At 32.1% G+C, this 16,016-nt stretch overlaps 2 protein-coding genes across 3 annotated transcripts; one reads left to right on the forward strand and one right to left on the reverse strand.

Annotated features, from left to right (window-relative positions):
• The first annotated feature begins 6,626 nt into the window (after window positions 1–6,626).
• LOC120160311 (ubiquitin domain-containing protein 1-like) lies at window positions 6,627–9,215 on the forward strand. The gene is made up of 4 exons (XM_039170735.1): window positions 6,627–6,861; window positions 7,651–7,773; window positions 8,754–8,873; window positions 9,032–9,215. Exons 1-4 carry the CDS (start codon window positions 6,825–6,827, stop codon window positions 9,100–9,102), a joined length of 351 nt encoding a protein of 116 aa, XP_039026666.1. The 5' UTR covers window positions 6,627–6,824; the 3' UTR covers window positions 9,103–9,215.
• A 1,611-nt stretch (window positions 9,216–10,826) lies between these two features.
• LOC120160765 (gamma-glutamyl hydrolase 2-like) lies at window positions 10,827–15,056 on the reverse strand. 2 transcript variants are annotated; one of them, XR_005519448.1, is made up of 11 exons: window positions 14,563–15,056; window positions 13,975–14,061; window positions 13,712–13,801; window positions 13,088–13,182; window positions 12,652–12,712; window positions 12,086–12,175; window positions 11,914–11,976; window positions 11,563–11,651; window positions 11,212–11,304; window positions 10,979–11,115; window positions 10,827–10,944 (listed from the first exon to the last, which is right to left on the reverse strand). XR_005519448.1 is itself a non-coding variant. In XM_039171117.1 (10 exons), the coding sequence occupies exons 1-10, from the start codon at window positions 14,998–15,000 to the stop codon at window positions 11,064–11,066; spliced, it is 1,158 nt and encodes a 385-aa protein (XP_039027048.1). In that variant the 5' UTR covers window positions 15,001–15,056; the 3' UTR covers window positions 10,827–11,063. The 2 variants fall into 2 exon arrangements, 1 of the variants encoding a protein (XP_039027048.1); XM_039171117.1 differs by having other exon boundaries at window positions 10,827–11,115.
• Between the last annotated feature and the right edge of the window lie 960 nt (window positions 15,057–16,016).

Genomic DNA, 16,016 nt, shown 5'->3' on the forward strand with positions numbered 1-16,016 from the left:
ACATCACCGTGACTGATTAAAATGACGTTTATTTATAATCATATTAGTATTATTGTTTTGGACTATCAGATTAAATTTGGATACACGATTTATGTTCATGAATAGTATTTTCATATCACTCCTATTTTTTGTTCGAGTTTATTTAATTAACTTTTTAAAAAAATTTATTTTCATATGATCTTAAGATATTTTTCTTCGAGTCCCATGGAGGGCATTTCATAATTTGGAGGTCTCCTACGGAAGCTGCTCTCAACCTAGTATTGGGGGCAGCCTACTATCTTATCTCCCCCTTACCCCATTACATATGGGAACAAGGGACATCCATTTTATTTTCATATGATCTTAAATGATTAATTTTTTATCTTTAAAAAATATCTTTATTATTTATTTAATTTACAATCTTATTTGTAAACTTTCGTTATAAAGTAAATATTTTTTATTTTTAACAAAATTAACGAATTAAAAAAACTGTGTCAAAATAAAGTAAGGCAAGTTGATTGGGGCATTTGTAGATTCAGGAAAGTGAAAATCTGATATGGAACAATTACTGCATATTCATTACTAATGAATGGCTTTTGCATATTCACGTGGCTAACAAGTGTTTCTAAATCTGCTCTGCGACGCAATGAGCCAATGACTTCAATTGTTTGTACTGTTTATAAATCAACTCGGTATTCATAGATCACATCAATATTTATATAATTGCCCTAACACTTTGAATAGACTGAAAAGTTGTCTTTTCAGCAGTGAAGAAGATCCAAATATCCGTTGGATTTCTGATGCACCATTTGGGATTTACTGAGATTCATGCCCATTTTGTCTTACAACCACAACGGCCCTTTTGGTCTTGCCAATTTGTTCTTGCAGCCAGTGCTAAATATAGCTTCAGTAACCACCGCAGGCGACAAATCAAGGACTCGAGATTATGAGCTGGTCTCATATTTAGGTTCGAATCGTTAATTGGAAATCTTGAAAAAAAGTGGGAAGATAAAATGGTGGATTCTTTGAGCCCACCGTAGGTTGTCTTATAAGATCAGATTCTTTAACTTAACCTTAGGAGGTCCTGCGTTATGAAAATATATATATATATAGCTTCAGTAGGATGGAATTACACATGCGGTTTTATTATATATTACAGGGTAAATTATAAATTTAATAATTGAACTTTACTTCTCTCTTATGTTACTCATTATACTTTAAATATTTTTAATGTCCTCACTAAATTTAATATATTAGTTTTTTTATCACTGAGCCGCTTTCTTATTAATGATTTTATAAATAGACTTTTATATAGATGCAAAATAATGACGTTTTGGTGAAACTTTTGATTTTTTAAAACGGCAAAGTTTTAACGTTTTAACTATTTAACGACATAGTGATAAAAAAACTCAATGTATTAAGTTTAATGAGAAAATTTAAAAATTTTAAAGTTCAATGAGCAAAATAAGAGAAAGAATAAAGTTTAGTGATGAAATTTGTAATTTACCCTATATAATATTAAGATATTATTATATATTTTAAACTATAAAGTATGCAAATCATAAACGCAAATAGTTAATTAATTAATGTCATGGTCATTATTTACATTTATGGTGTCTTAATCAATATTTACATGTATTATGATGTAATTGAAAGAGACATTAGCTTCAAATCATGGTAAAATATGTTAGATCCTTTATATATATATACTTAGCTTTACATTGTTGACATTAACATATGATTAGTTAGTTTTATTTAAGACCAACCAGAAATATTGTAATGTGAAAATTACACATCATTGAGGGTCCAATGGTGACAAAGCAATGATTAATTATTGATAGAGGTCAAAAATTTTAAATTTTAAAGAAAAAATGTAATGATTTATTAGGTATTTAATTAAAAAATCAAAAGAAAATATTTAATTTTTTTAATATTTAAACTTACAATAATCTAAATTGTTATTATACCACAAATTTTGAAAACATAATATTATCTTTCTTTAAATCGGTCCATACTTAAAAAAATATTTAACAAATTTTTATATTATTTTAATTGAATACTTACTTTTACCTAAACTAATATACTATTATATCAAAATCTATCGAATATATTACAATTTTTACAGGGGTTGGAGGTCATTTGTGCCCGACATAGCTCCGTCACTGGGGCCCAGCATAGCTCCGTCACTGGAATATCTATTGTTTCTGTTGACTCATCATCCTACTTGTTCCTCTATAAGAGAGACAAAAAGATTAAAAAAAAATCCCACCGAAAAGCTTTTGGAAGATTTCTAAAACTAATTAATTTTCCATTTTTAATAAAAGAAAAATGCATTACTTTAATTATAGTATTAAAAGAATTAAACCAAAGAATTTGGATATTGTAGCCTAACATGTTTTTCCCACTTATTTTGTAGGTTTGTATGTAGCCTCAATATTTTTATCATCATATATTAAGGACGGGTGGTTTAATTAATATTATTTAATTAATTTAATTGATAAAAATAAAATATTAATAATCATATTAAAATATTCTATAATTAATTGATTATGGTTGTAATTTATTATTTCTTTTTTAATTTTTTAAATATAATCTTAATCCTCTTAAAAGGGGGCAAAATGGTCGGAATAATGTATGGGGATTATTTTTTCCCAAATAATGCAGTTCGATTATTATTTCTCCAAATGAGGTGAAATCTACAGTTGCATGGTTGCATGGGATATCTCGACGTCTTTAGATGAAAATTTTCCTATACAAACCACTATTGGATCTCTCGGCGTCTTCAAGGAAACCACCCATGCAACGACCCTTTGGAATGCTCGGTGTCTTTATACTTAATAGGGGTTGGAATGCTCGGCGTCTTCAGCTCTACATGTCTGCTTTGTTGCTGCTGCATGTGGGACATATTAAGCTAATGGGTAACATTCCTGAAAGTTTTGGAGGTTTGAAAGTTATTGGTGTCTTGGACCTCTCTCATAATAATCTCCAAGGATATCTGCTAGGGTTATTAGGGACTCTCAGTTTTCTTAGTGACCTTGATGTATTCAACAACAACCTAACCGATTCGATCCCTACCGAAGGTCAACTGACTACTTTCCCCGCCTCAATATATGAGAACAACTCTGAACTTTGTGGGGTTCCCTTGCCTTCCTGTGCCTCTGGAGCTCATTCGACAAACCTTCACTCTCGAAATAAGAAGGCACATGTGGCAGTCGTGATGGTTGTTTCCATTACATTCTTTCTTTTTCATTCTTGGATTAACAATAGCTCTTTATTGAGTGAAGAATAACAACTTAAGGTGGAACAAAGAGAGAAATACGTTGAAGACGTCGAGATATCCCATGCAACCATGCAACACTGTAGATTTCACCCCATTTGGGGAAATAATAATCGAACTGCATTATTTGGGGAAAAATAATCCCCCATGCATTATTCCGACCATTTTGCCCTTAAAATGATGGACATGGGTGTATCTAGGCCAGCGCCTACCTAGGTCGTTACCCAACCCATGTCCAAAAAAGAGTAAATTACTTATTTAGTCATCCATATATTATTTAGTTTTAGTTTTTGTCATCTAATTATGATTTGTTTTAGATCATACCTTACGTTACGTTTTAGTTTTGTTTTGATCACTCTTCTTTAAAAATTAACAGTGATGTTGATATGACATCATAAGATAATGTTATATCATGACTGAAAAAATTAAAAAATATCATATTATTTTTCTAACGGATGTAACCAAAACAGAACCAAAACCTAACGTTATGTATGATTTTGGAAAAAAACAATAGTTGACTAGCCAAATCATAAACCAAGTAATAGATGGGTAGCAAAATATGTAGTTTACCCTAAATAAAAATATGTATGAATTAGGTTAAGAAAATTATGTTGCTCCAATTAATATTTTTTTTCTAGTTTTAATATATATAATTATTATTATATTTTTAAATTAATAACATATATATATATATATTGTGTTAGATGATTTTTTTATTATATTTATATTAGTTCAGTCCATAAAATTTTTCTATATTTGTCATTGGATGGGAAGATAAGACTTTAGAAGAAGGAATGAGGGTGTTTTTAGTCGGTCTAAAACCAATGACCTACAAAAAAAAATATAATTTAACCACCAATCAAATGTAATTGCTAATTGCTCCATGTACAAAGATAAACCATGTTTAAGATTTATCCTTTTTGTCATTTGTAAGTTATATTCCTATATGATTTGGGCTAAAACCTAACAATCAAATACCACTATTATATATCCCTATATAATTTGGGCTAAAACCCAAAAATATAGCTGTGGCCACGGACACAGCAGCAACTGCTCATGCTCTATAAGATTCTATATTTGGTGCAACCATGTATTATACTCTTTATGAATGTTGATTTATTTATTCATTTTTAATAAAAATCACTAATTTTATTCAAAACAAAAAATAAATTAAATTACAATAAATATTCACGATCATAATCATAAATTAAGCACATGATTAGGATAATTTCCTATAATCATTGAAACAAAACCAGCAACTTAAGATCACACAAGGAACATACAAGAAAATATTAAAATCTAACCAAGAAAATTCGAACAAAGATAGATACAAACATGTATTATTGCATCAACAAACGAACCACAAAAGAATATTAAATTACTGAAAGACCACCGACAAATCGCAAACCATACTCGAGTGACATGAAAAGCTATATACGAACGCATAATAAGTATCCAAATCAATATGAGAGTTAAAAGTAAGGAATATCAACAATATAACAGATAAACGTCATCTTGATTAGTCGTAGTGATGTCTAATCAACTTTAAAAAAAAATAAGTGAACACAACGATAGAAAATCGTGTCAAAAGGCAGAAGAAAACATGTCATAAGTACAGATAAAAACGTATCATAAAAATATATGAAAACATGTCATACATGCAGACTTATTGAAAATAAAATAACAAAAGAAAATAAAGATGTAATATAAGAAAATAAAATAATAATAAAGAATATGAACGACCGATAATAATATTAAAATTAGTGTCGCTGTCGTTCAACAAAGAAAAAAAAGGAAAAAAAGGATGAACAACTTAGGAATAAGAGAAAATTACCTAATGAGTTGTTTTTAATTACGAATGTTGATTTATAATATAATCACCATTTAGATCACATATTAGTGTTAATATCATCACATACATTACAATAGCACCGTTAAGGCTAATCATTAATTCGTGGCCACTAAGGCTTCTATAATCGATACATCAATCGCTTCAAGTTTATCACAATCAATAAGTTCGAACAAAATATTCGTTTCCAAACCTACCAACTAGAGGATGCTTTAGTCATTTTAGGTTTCAATACCTTAAATTAGTCCTATACTATAGAAGATATCGAGCGTCAAATAGCAAACTCAAACTAATAGAATATTATTATAAGTAAATTCTCTCAAAATTATTTTATTTAAGTCTCAGTATACATGGCACACATTTTATTCTATTACTTTATGTTTATAAACCCAATATTTCATATTATAGAAAATGTATTTCATAATCGTAAAAGATTAATTTTGAACGGCCATGAATGATCAAAAATTAATAATATTTTAAATGTTATAACAAGGCTTAATACTCAAATAAGTATCCAAACTATTCTCTTTTTTCCGAATAGGTGTCTATAGTATTTTTTGGATCATTAAGGTGCCTAACGTTATAAACGTTACCACTTTAGGTGCTAAGGCCGTCAATGGCATTTTTCATCCGTTAAGTGACATGTGTCATAATCTGATAATTTTAAAAAATTTATATAAAATTAAAAGAATAAATTATATATTTTTAAAAAGAAAACATAAAATTTTGAAATAACCCAAAAACCATTGAAAACATTCATTTCAATCCCTAAACCACATATCACCACCATTTGTCATCGAAGAAGCCTCACCCGACCTCACCTCCCCCGACGACCAAATCTCCTATGAAATCGTGGCCGATCGACGACGAATCGACATTTTATGCCCGACGAATCTTAGGATGAAAATCTGACGGCCAATCGATGACCTATAAGATGGCAGGGACTGCGTCGACGACGGTGGTCGTGACCAAAAAGGGCAACGACGGCGAGTTAATGTTAGGATTTGAGGATTTTAAGTATTTGAGGAATTTTTTTTGTATTTAAAAGGAATTAGGGGTTTCTTTATAAATATAATAATATTTTTAATATTTTTCTAAAAAAATTTAAAATTATCATATTGTAACACGTGTCACTTAATGAATAAAACAAACGGTCATTACGTCCCGGGCACCTAAAATAGTCACGTTTGTAACGTTAGATACTTGGATGCTCCAAAAAAAATACTATAGTCACCTATTCGGGGGAAAATATAGCTTGAGCACTTATTTGGGTATTAAGCCTTATAAAATAATTTGAGCTTGAAGGACTTAATTGTTATAAATTAAAGTTGAAAGGATTTGAATTGAAAATTCCCTACAATATAGGATAAAATTATGAAAAAAAGAAAATATAAAGTCACGAAGAAGAAACATGACAGCCAACCACCACTTTCTCAATCGATTCACTATTATTATTACACATTTTTCCCTTTTTATTACATTATTATTTACTCAATTATCAGTCAAATCATTTTCCTTTAAAAATATAATTTACTCACCGGAATACCGCAGCCTTGTTTTTTAATCACCGGAACACAGTTCATCTCCTTATCTTTTCTCAAACAAACTCTGACTTCAATCAAATTTAAATGAAGAAGAATTTGCTTTGAAAAAGAAAAGAAAAACCCTTTCTTGAGTTTTGAAAATTGTGAGACTCTGGGGGTTTAGAAGGAAAGCAGAATGGGCTGTGTTGGATCGACGCCGGCCAAAGGAGACGGTAAGGCTATTTTACTTTGTTTGCTTTTGTTTTTTCTTTGTTTGTTTGCTGAGAAAATCGTCGGGAAAGTTGGAAACTTAAAGAACAATGACATCTCTGAATTGTTTGAGCTAGGCTAGTCAAATGGTAGATTAAGTAGTAAAAGTTTTTGATATTTTCTGAGCAGCTAAAAAGCTGCCGCTTGAATTTCATTTACTTTTATTTTTGTTTAAAAGAGAAGGAAAAGAAAAATGGGTCTGTGGCTGCTAAATTTGGGATGACTATTTGAATGTTTGCATATTAGGTTGCAATCAGTACTCAATTTGTTTTCCAGAAGTTCTGAAAATTTCTTATGTTTTCCATTTAGCTTTCTCAATTAAGAAAAATGGCATTTTTGGATTTGCAAGAAACTACATTGTTAATTTATTTACTGCTATTTTGCTATTGTGTTGAGATTCAATATTTTAAAGTTTGAAGATTCATGTTATTGTCATATGTATAGCAATGGATCAGTTTAGCACAATTCATAATCATATAGAGAACTTTATTTCGGTCCAAAGAGGTCTCGGTTTGGGGTTAGGGGAAGGGATTGTAGATGTTGGTTTCTAATCTTGGACTTGCTAAATGCCTCCTGTTAAGACTGGTTACATGAGCCCGTTGAGTTAAGCATCGGATTAGTTTCTTGTTACAGTCTGTTAACTAAGCAACTAACACTTTCTCATAAACACACAGTATGAACTAAAGCTTATATATTTGCGTTCGAAGTTTACGCCTAGTTAATGATACAGTGAATTCTTTTGGATCCAACAGGGAATGTGAAAATGATCCGGAAACCAAAACCCTGGAAACATCCTCAGCCGATAACGAAGTCTGAATTTGTGCAGATGCGTGAAGAGTTTTGGGACACTGCACCTCATTATGGCGGCAAGAAAGGTAATTGCTACCTATAACATATAACCACTAATGAGTTTGTTACTAGAAATCAACTGTTTGCTTTCGATGCATAAGATTACAAGTATCTTTCCACGATTATCAATTTTGTAAGTGATAAGAAATTTTGTTCATCTCGAGTTGAACAAATTGAGAAAACTTTTCTTTTTTGCTGTAAGAGTTAAGGGAACGCGGAAAATGCTGAAGTCTCGAGTGGATAATCTGATAAAGGCAACTAACCCGCCAATATGCTTACCTAGTTATGTGGGGATCCGTTTTTACGGAAAACTGAATTGATCTATATCATTTCAAGTTGGTTCTGAAGTCAGACCTGGAATTGTTTATATAAAATTATAACTTAGATACTTGGATTCATACAGTGAGGTATTTTCTTGTCCGTCCTTTATGTTCCTCGCCCCTCATCTGTAAAATTAAGAGCTTCGATTATCAGTAATATTATTCAAGTATGGGAATCAACTGCAACCGAAAGGTATAAATTAGGTAGGCCAACCCTATCACCGAGACTGTTAGCTATGCATTAAAGATAACTTGTTTTAGTGTTGATTGATCAAGGTAGAGTTACTAATGTGAACTAAAGGTCTCATAGAAGGTTCTCAGAGGATGTGATTGTCAAACTAAACATTGGTATTTAGGAGATTCTGATAACAGTATCATTTCCCAGTTAAAAAAGCCTCAAGTAATAAAATGATTTCTTTGTTTAAATATAGGAATAAATATCACAGGCTGTATGTCTGCAATTTCTAGTCTCAACAAGAAATCTGGTTCCTTTGCTAAAATGCTATCTAGTTTTACTGTAGAATCAAAACATTAGAATTATAGATTGAAAATGAGTGGAACAGATATGGTTTTCTTAATAACCTTCTCCTTTTGATAAAGCAATTTTGCTTTAAATCTGTATAATATAAATAATTTACTTTTCTTCACATGGATTTGGATGTAAATGTCAACTTCCTTGACACTAGAGATCTGGGATGCACTTCGAGCTGCTGCTGAAGCTGATTTAACCCTTGCTCAAGCTATTGTGGACAGTGCTGGGGTCATAGTGCAATCTGCTGATTTAACTGTCTGCTACGATGAAAGAGGTAAGTCTACTTTGTTGAATCGAACTTTGATAAATGATAACCACTCGAACGTCCTTCAACACCTCTATGATTCGACCTCCTTGAAAATAATTAACTTCGAGAAGGTCACACTTTTTGGTTTGAAATTTCTTCTAACAAATACCAACTCTTTTTTACAGGTGCCAAGTATGAACTACCAAAGTATGTTTTGAGTGAGCCGACCAACTTGATCCAAGAGAGTCGAGAATAGAGAGAATACAGAGTGCAATGTATGCAAAGGTTGAATGTAAATCATGTACATTATTCTCTTGTCTTCTTTGGAACCCTTTATAAACTTTAGGGCCACTCACTTATGTTCCTAACATTTTACTGAAAAGAATTAACCGACTTGAATCAAGAGAGTATGCAATGGCTTTAGGAGATGACTACTCTAGATGTTAGTGGGATTTGATCTTTGGTTACTTTACCCGATGGTAAACAAGCTATATTGAATGTAAATGGGTGTTTAATGTCAAATTCAATCTTGATGGTTCAATTGCTCAATTGAAAGCTAGAATTGTTAAGAGATATGCTCAGACTTATGGAATTGATTATCATGATATTTTCTCTTTCGTCGCTAAACTTGCTTTAGTTAGATTATTTATCTCCTTTGCATCAGTTAGACATAAAGAATATTTTTCTTCATGATGATGTTTAGGAGGTGTATGGAGCAACCACCTAGTTTTGTTGCTCAGGGAGTATGTAAAGCATGTCTTTTGAAAGGAAAAAAAATCTCTATATGACTTCAAATGAAGTCATTGGGTTTAGTTTGAGAAGTTTAGCCAAACTATTGAGAAGTTCAAGATGCTGAAGAGCAAGTCAAATCATTATTTTAAGTCTTATGGAGGCATTATTATGTTAATTGTATATGTGGATGGTATTGTAGTTATTTATGATGATTCTAGCGAAATTTTATCCATGTAGTCTTTTTTCCACGCTCAGTTTCATATTAAAAACTTAGTAAAGTATTTTTTGAGAGTTGAAGTTAGTATGAATAAGAGATGAATCTTCTATCCCAGAAGAAGTATGTGCTTGATTTATTATTGGAGTTTAGAAAATTGGGTGCTAAACATATACTAATTCAATGATTCATAATTTACAATTAATCAAAGAAGTTGAGTTATATGCAAATCTTGAGAGGTAAAAAATACTTACCGAAAGTTGAATTATCTTTTTCTGACACATTATGATATTGCTTATTGATAAATGTGTTGAACCAATATATGTCATCACCAATTGTCGATTATTGGAACGAAATAAAACAAGTTGTGCATATTTGAAGAGTGCTCATGAACGTCAATTTTTATATGCCAGTTATGGTCATTCTAAGATCAAATGTTTTTTAAATTCAGATTGAACATTATATATGAAAGAAATATAATATGTTCTCACGATAGTACAGAAGCTAAATTTAGAGTTATGATTAAGTCTGTGTGTAAAATCATACGAATATACCAACTTCTCAATGAATTCGTGTAAGGTTCTAGTACCTACAAAGCTATGCTGTTACAATCAAGCTACACTTCATTGCTTCTAATCCAATCTTTCATGAACGAACAAAACATATTGAAGTTAATTGTTAATTTATTCACGAAAATATCCAAGAAGATTTGATTGCCATCAACTATGTGAAAACTGGAGAATAATTAAGAGATATTTTCACAAAAACTACTAATAAAATCCAAATTGATTATCTATACAACAATTTGAGCATAAACTCCTAATAGAGTCCAAATTGATTATCCATACAAGAAGTTGAGCATGATTAATATCTATGCTTCAACTTGTGAGGGAGTTACGTATTTATAGGCTCAATATTAGAGTCGATATATATTATTTTTAATGTATGATATTATGTAGTTAATGTAGAATATTACTTTATACATTATAGGAGCTTTATATTTGTATATATACTCATAATGTTGATGAATAAAATACAAAGAAAACATTCTCTTCCTGTTATTTCTACTAGTAGCAAGCATCCAGTTCCAGTCCATAACTTGCATATACGAAGAGAGCAATCGGATTCAGAACTCACAAACCATAAAAGCACATTGTGATTCAGATCTCACAATCCATAAAATCACATACAATGTCAACAATATACATATATCCAGCAACATACATCTTTGGCTTATGATAGCAGAGGCCCTGTACTCGAGAGCAACCCTATCAAATTCGAGCTTGACGTTGTGTAAAGATGTAGACCTCATCGAAGCCCCTCCTACAGCATTCGAATACACCACCATGTCAATCGACTTACATTCAAATACAAATTCCTAATATTGTCCAAAACTCAAAAAGGATTTTATCAGATTACCCGGCTTTTCCACAATATGTGGGGCTATAATTATAAATAAGGTTTTCAAGCACTTTCCAAACAGGTGGCCTGTTCAGCGACTTCCTAGCCTCTCTGTACCAGAAGAAATGAAATTACCTCAACTTCCAAACAGATAAAAGAGATGCTGAGATGGTATAATTCTACAACAAGAAATCAACAGAACAAGTAATGAATTAATGGTTTTAGCTGCGTAAATTTTCAATCAACATTAATCCATAATGGGCTGGTATTTCTTTTTTAAAATGAAACAAGCCTTTTTCTTTCCCTTTCATCCTTTTTATATTCATAAAGCTTTCCTTTATTAACAATATAGAGAGAACTATTCCTAACCTGATTAAGAAGTTTGCAACATGTTGCGTCACTTCAATGGCGTATTCTGAGTGTGGAATCATACTCGAGCCCCATTCAAAAGCATTTTTCTGCAAAATATATGGTCAATACTATTCATACGGAAATGAAGTGTCTTGGTGGATCATAGAATAACACTACAGTTTTGCAAACAAAGTTAAAAGAACCAGGAGAAACAGAAGCAGAGATAGAAAAGTTAACAAGTAGAAAACAGAAACCAATTCCTTGTAGTGATCATAAATAGGATTATTCTTTTACAGTAAAAATTAAAAGTGTCACGCCAAAATGTTGGGAGGCATAAACAGGAAGATGAACGGAAAGCACTAGAAGTACCTCTGGATGCCACTGGAAGGCCGTGACAGGATAACTATGTGCTTGTGCGGTCGAGATATATACCTGTTATCAACACTTCAATGGAAATAAGGGCACTTAAAGCATCCAGAAAGTGTAATGAGATAAATCTAGTTAAGACAAGCCTAAGGCATGGTGATTTAAGATTCAGAACCTGGTTATTTTCATCTGTGTTTGTCGTTAAGATCCTGAAGAATCTGGACAAGTTTGGAGTATTTTCAAGTTTCTCTGGTGAAATGCCATACTGTAACAATGAGACATTGACTTAGGCAATGCTAATTAGCTTGTAAATATAAAGCATAACATAGACAATGTGCCACTGAATTCTCTTTATATGCACATGAAAGAAAGATAATAATTTTAGTAGGGGTTAATTGTTTGCTTGATACATGTACTATACCTAATTTCTCAATGTAATACATATCGTTTTTTTTTTCTCAATTCTGTCACAGATTCTGTTGAGTTTTATTCTAATTTAGGCTTTTTGAGACAAAGGACGTGGTTCAAGGAAATCAGATTACAGATTAGGAGAACAAAAAGGCATGAACAATTTAAAGTGCGTTAAAAGTACATTTCATCTCCCATAATAATATGCACAAGGAAATCAGTTCATGGTTTTAGGAATGAACCAGAGAGGCCATGCCAGAGAAGCAAAAGGCTAAATGGAACAAATTGTATGACTGATTTAAAATATCAATGGAAGGAACCAATGAAACTCACCTTATGGTTTTGCATGACTAGGCAATCTGTTTCTAGCTTTTGCAGCAAAGCTGGAGGAAATCTGCAAAAAAGAGAAACTATGAAGCTGTACAAGTATAGCCACTGACTAGAGCAATTAACATATATCTACACAGATTATAAGAAACCACAAAAGGTCTTAACAAAATAGATCTTAATCAGGTTGGGCTCAGTAGAAAGTTTCTGACAATTCCCCTCTTTCTAGACGTTCAAAATATGATTGCAACTAACTAGGACCAAACTACAAATTATCAGCTTAAAATCACCTCACCTCTGCTACTGATTGGAAGGTTAGATATTTCAAAATATAAAATACTTAATCCTCCTAGGATAATAATGTATAGCTTGAGCAAATCATTATTATAAAAATGAAACCAAACATATTTATTTACCCTGAAAGGTAATAAAGGTTCTGTACCTTTGAAATACTGTTCCTTCAATATTAATGTTGTTCACAAATTGGAGAGTAGAGGCTTGATTTGATGCAGCAAATGTTTCAAGAATATTTTTGTCCTACCAGCAAGAAGAAAAAATGTTGTAAAACCAGACTTAGTTAATTTTTTTATAATTCAACAAAGTAATCTTAAAGTAAAGTAATAAGATCAAGAAACATGAATGGAATTAAGCTAATCTGAAATGGAGTGATTGCTATAAAACCAAGAGGTGATCAAATCCATTATCAAATGTTTTCCAACAAGATCGACCATTGGTTTGAATGGGATGCCACAAACAATTTAACCTTGAAATCCAAACAGATCAAATACTGCAATAAGGTGAACATCCAGGACTGGCATTGTTTAGACATGTTGGGACAAGAGTAATCTCTCACAAATGCAAATTCCAAATTTCATTAAATCAAGAAATTTGAAACCTCTTATTTTGTTATTTTGCCATGAGATATTAATGAACAGTACATAGTGCTAAGAGCAGCATAGTGAACAAAAGTTAACCACATCAAGAAAAGCCTTTAAACAGATAAAAGTCTGAAGAAGCAATAGAATGAAATAAAAGAGAAGAGGTCAGATAATGCAACAGTGCTTACTTCACTGATAATCATTGTTAAAAGTTCAAAACCCAAACAAATGGCATATAGTGGGAAATGGCCTCCCCTGTCATTCTTCTCTATAACTTTCTGCGCACACAAAAAAATAAAAAAAATAAAAAAAATTATATGCAAATATTACATGCAATCGAAGTGTAAAGAAATAACTTGAAGTAGTAGACTCGCTTGTTAACACCAAACTCCTGTATGCTTGGAGTTGATTTCATAAAATCAAGTGAAAAACAAATACAAAAACAAATTACCTTGAAAATCTTTTGAGCCACCTCAAAGTACAAGCCGGATTTAGCCCACCCGCCTGTAAAAATCACGCCATTAACCAGTTCAAGCTTCTGCAATACAATGGTGGAGAAGACAGCTAGATGTCAGGCTTTCGGCGAAGGAAGAAAACAATAAATCTAAATCATGTAAATTAGCAAATCAAAGCGAGAAGATTAAATGAATAGGCAATCAAAATATCTTTTCACAACTGTCCAATCATTTGCATAGAGAACAAAGAGATTGTAACAACTGGTATTCCTGCAGTGTCCTATCTTTGTGATTATTAACTAATATTTAGACAAAAACGTTGAAAATTTATTTTTTTAATGTAGGCAATAAAAATCAGAAGTATCAAATAAATTGAATAGACAATTTCTTTTACTTACCCAAAAAATAAAATAAAATGGAGATTTTCTTGAGCAGATAAGTGAATTAAGATTCTAAACCCAAAATCAGGAGTTCTATTTTCCAAAAATAGAGACAAACCATCTAATTTTTTTAACCAAACTTCAAACCACCAACTACTAAAGTCAAAATTTGCCTTTTTAGAAGGAAAGAAGCATCGTGATTACCTCGAAAAGAATCTCTTCCGGTTCATTATAGATAAGGGGAATCACTCGAGCTCCAGCTGCTTCCACGAACTTCACGTACGACGCAGCTATGTATGAAGCGTTCGTGTCGTTGTTCAGCCTCCCCGACGCGCCGTCTCCCGGATGAGTAAGAATTCCGATCACCGGCCGATAATAGAGATTTGGGTCAAGAACCGTGCAACTCGGAGAGGAAGCAGTCGATGAATCGGTGGACGAGCCGTCGCCACGTTGACTCGGGAGGAGGAGTCCAGTGGAGGTTTGGGCTTTAGCAAGGGAGAGTTCTTTTGAGAGGTAGAGGAGGATGGGGACAAGAAGGTAATTCCACATTTCGTCGGAGGAGGGAGGGCAAGGGACGGTGTCGTTAGGCGGAGCGGACGAGGGAGGGGGAGATGATGAGTTAGAGCGAAACAAGGAGGGCATTTTGGTGAATTGGCATGGAGAGAGAAGGGAAGGAAAAAGAAAGGAAAATTATAAAAGATTAATCTAGTTGAAAAAAAAAAGGAGCTGGGTTTTAATTTTCAAGGAAAATTATTAAAAGTCGATGACTTAATGACATTTAAACGCTCAAATTTTTTCTCAAAAAAAATCAATATGACCCTAAATTTATTTTACTTTTGATGTGACATTTAAATTGAAAAAAATAATATGACCATTTCATTGATAGAATTGAATATTGATCGTTAAGATATTGATATGATAATTTACGATGTTGATATAACGATCCACGATAGATAATAACGTAATAAGAGAGAGTTCACTCTCAATCGATTATAAAGTAGATTAAAGAAAAGAATTATCAAATATTGAATAGTTTCTAATAAACTATTATGTCGATTATAATTGGGTGATGCTTGACTAGTGGCAAGCAAGAGTTCGTCCTTCAATCGATTATAATTTTATTGTTGCTTTAACTTATGATTTAATAAATTTTACTATCTAAGAGATCAAATGTAATTTTACTAATATTTTATTATCCAAGAGATATTCTATCACGGATGCAACATCTATCATTATTGTACGATACAACCATTTATCAAGACTCTTGTTCGGCATGTACTCAAGTACTAAGGCCTTGAAATCAAGATCATTAGCTCAGCTACTAATTAATTTGATTAAGTTCGGTGACGGATGTTGCAAAGAACTCCACATTCAACGTCGAAGCTCTTAAAAGCTTACTCTAACTTGAAGACCTTTACAGCAAATGTCATCCCATCTGAGAAAGTCCCTCGGTATACAGAACCATAACTCCCATTACCAAGCAATTTGCTTTGATTGAATCCATCAGTAGCTTGATGGAGCTCATGGTAAGAAAATCGTCTCCGTGTTCCAAAAGGTAGCGAGTCTTTTTGAATTTGTAATTTGTCTTTCCTTTTCTTACAACGCAAGATAATGATAACTAGAGACACGACCAAAATTGTAGAGGCAATTGGTAGTGC

This window comes from Hibiscus syriacus, unplaced genomic scaffold (assembly GCF_006381635.1).
Source record: "Hibiscus syriacus cultivar Baekdansim isolate YM2019G1 unplaced genomic scaffold, ASM638163v2 tig00111392_pilon, whole genome shotgun sequence".
NCBI lineage: Eukaryota > Viridiplantae > Streptophyta > Magnoliopsida > Malvales > Malvaceae > Hibiscus > Hibiscus syriacus.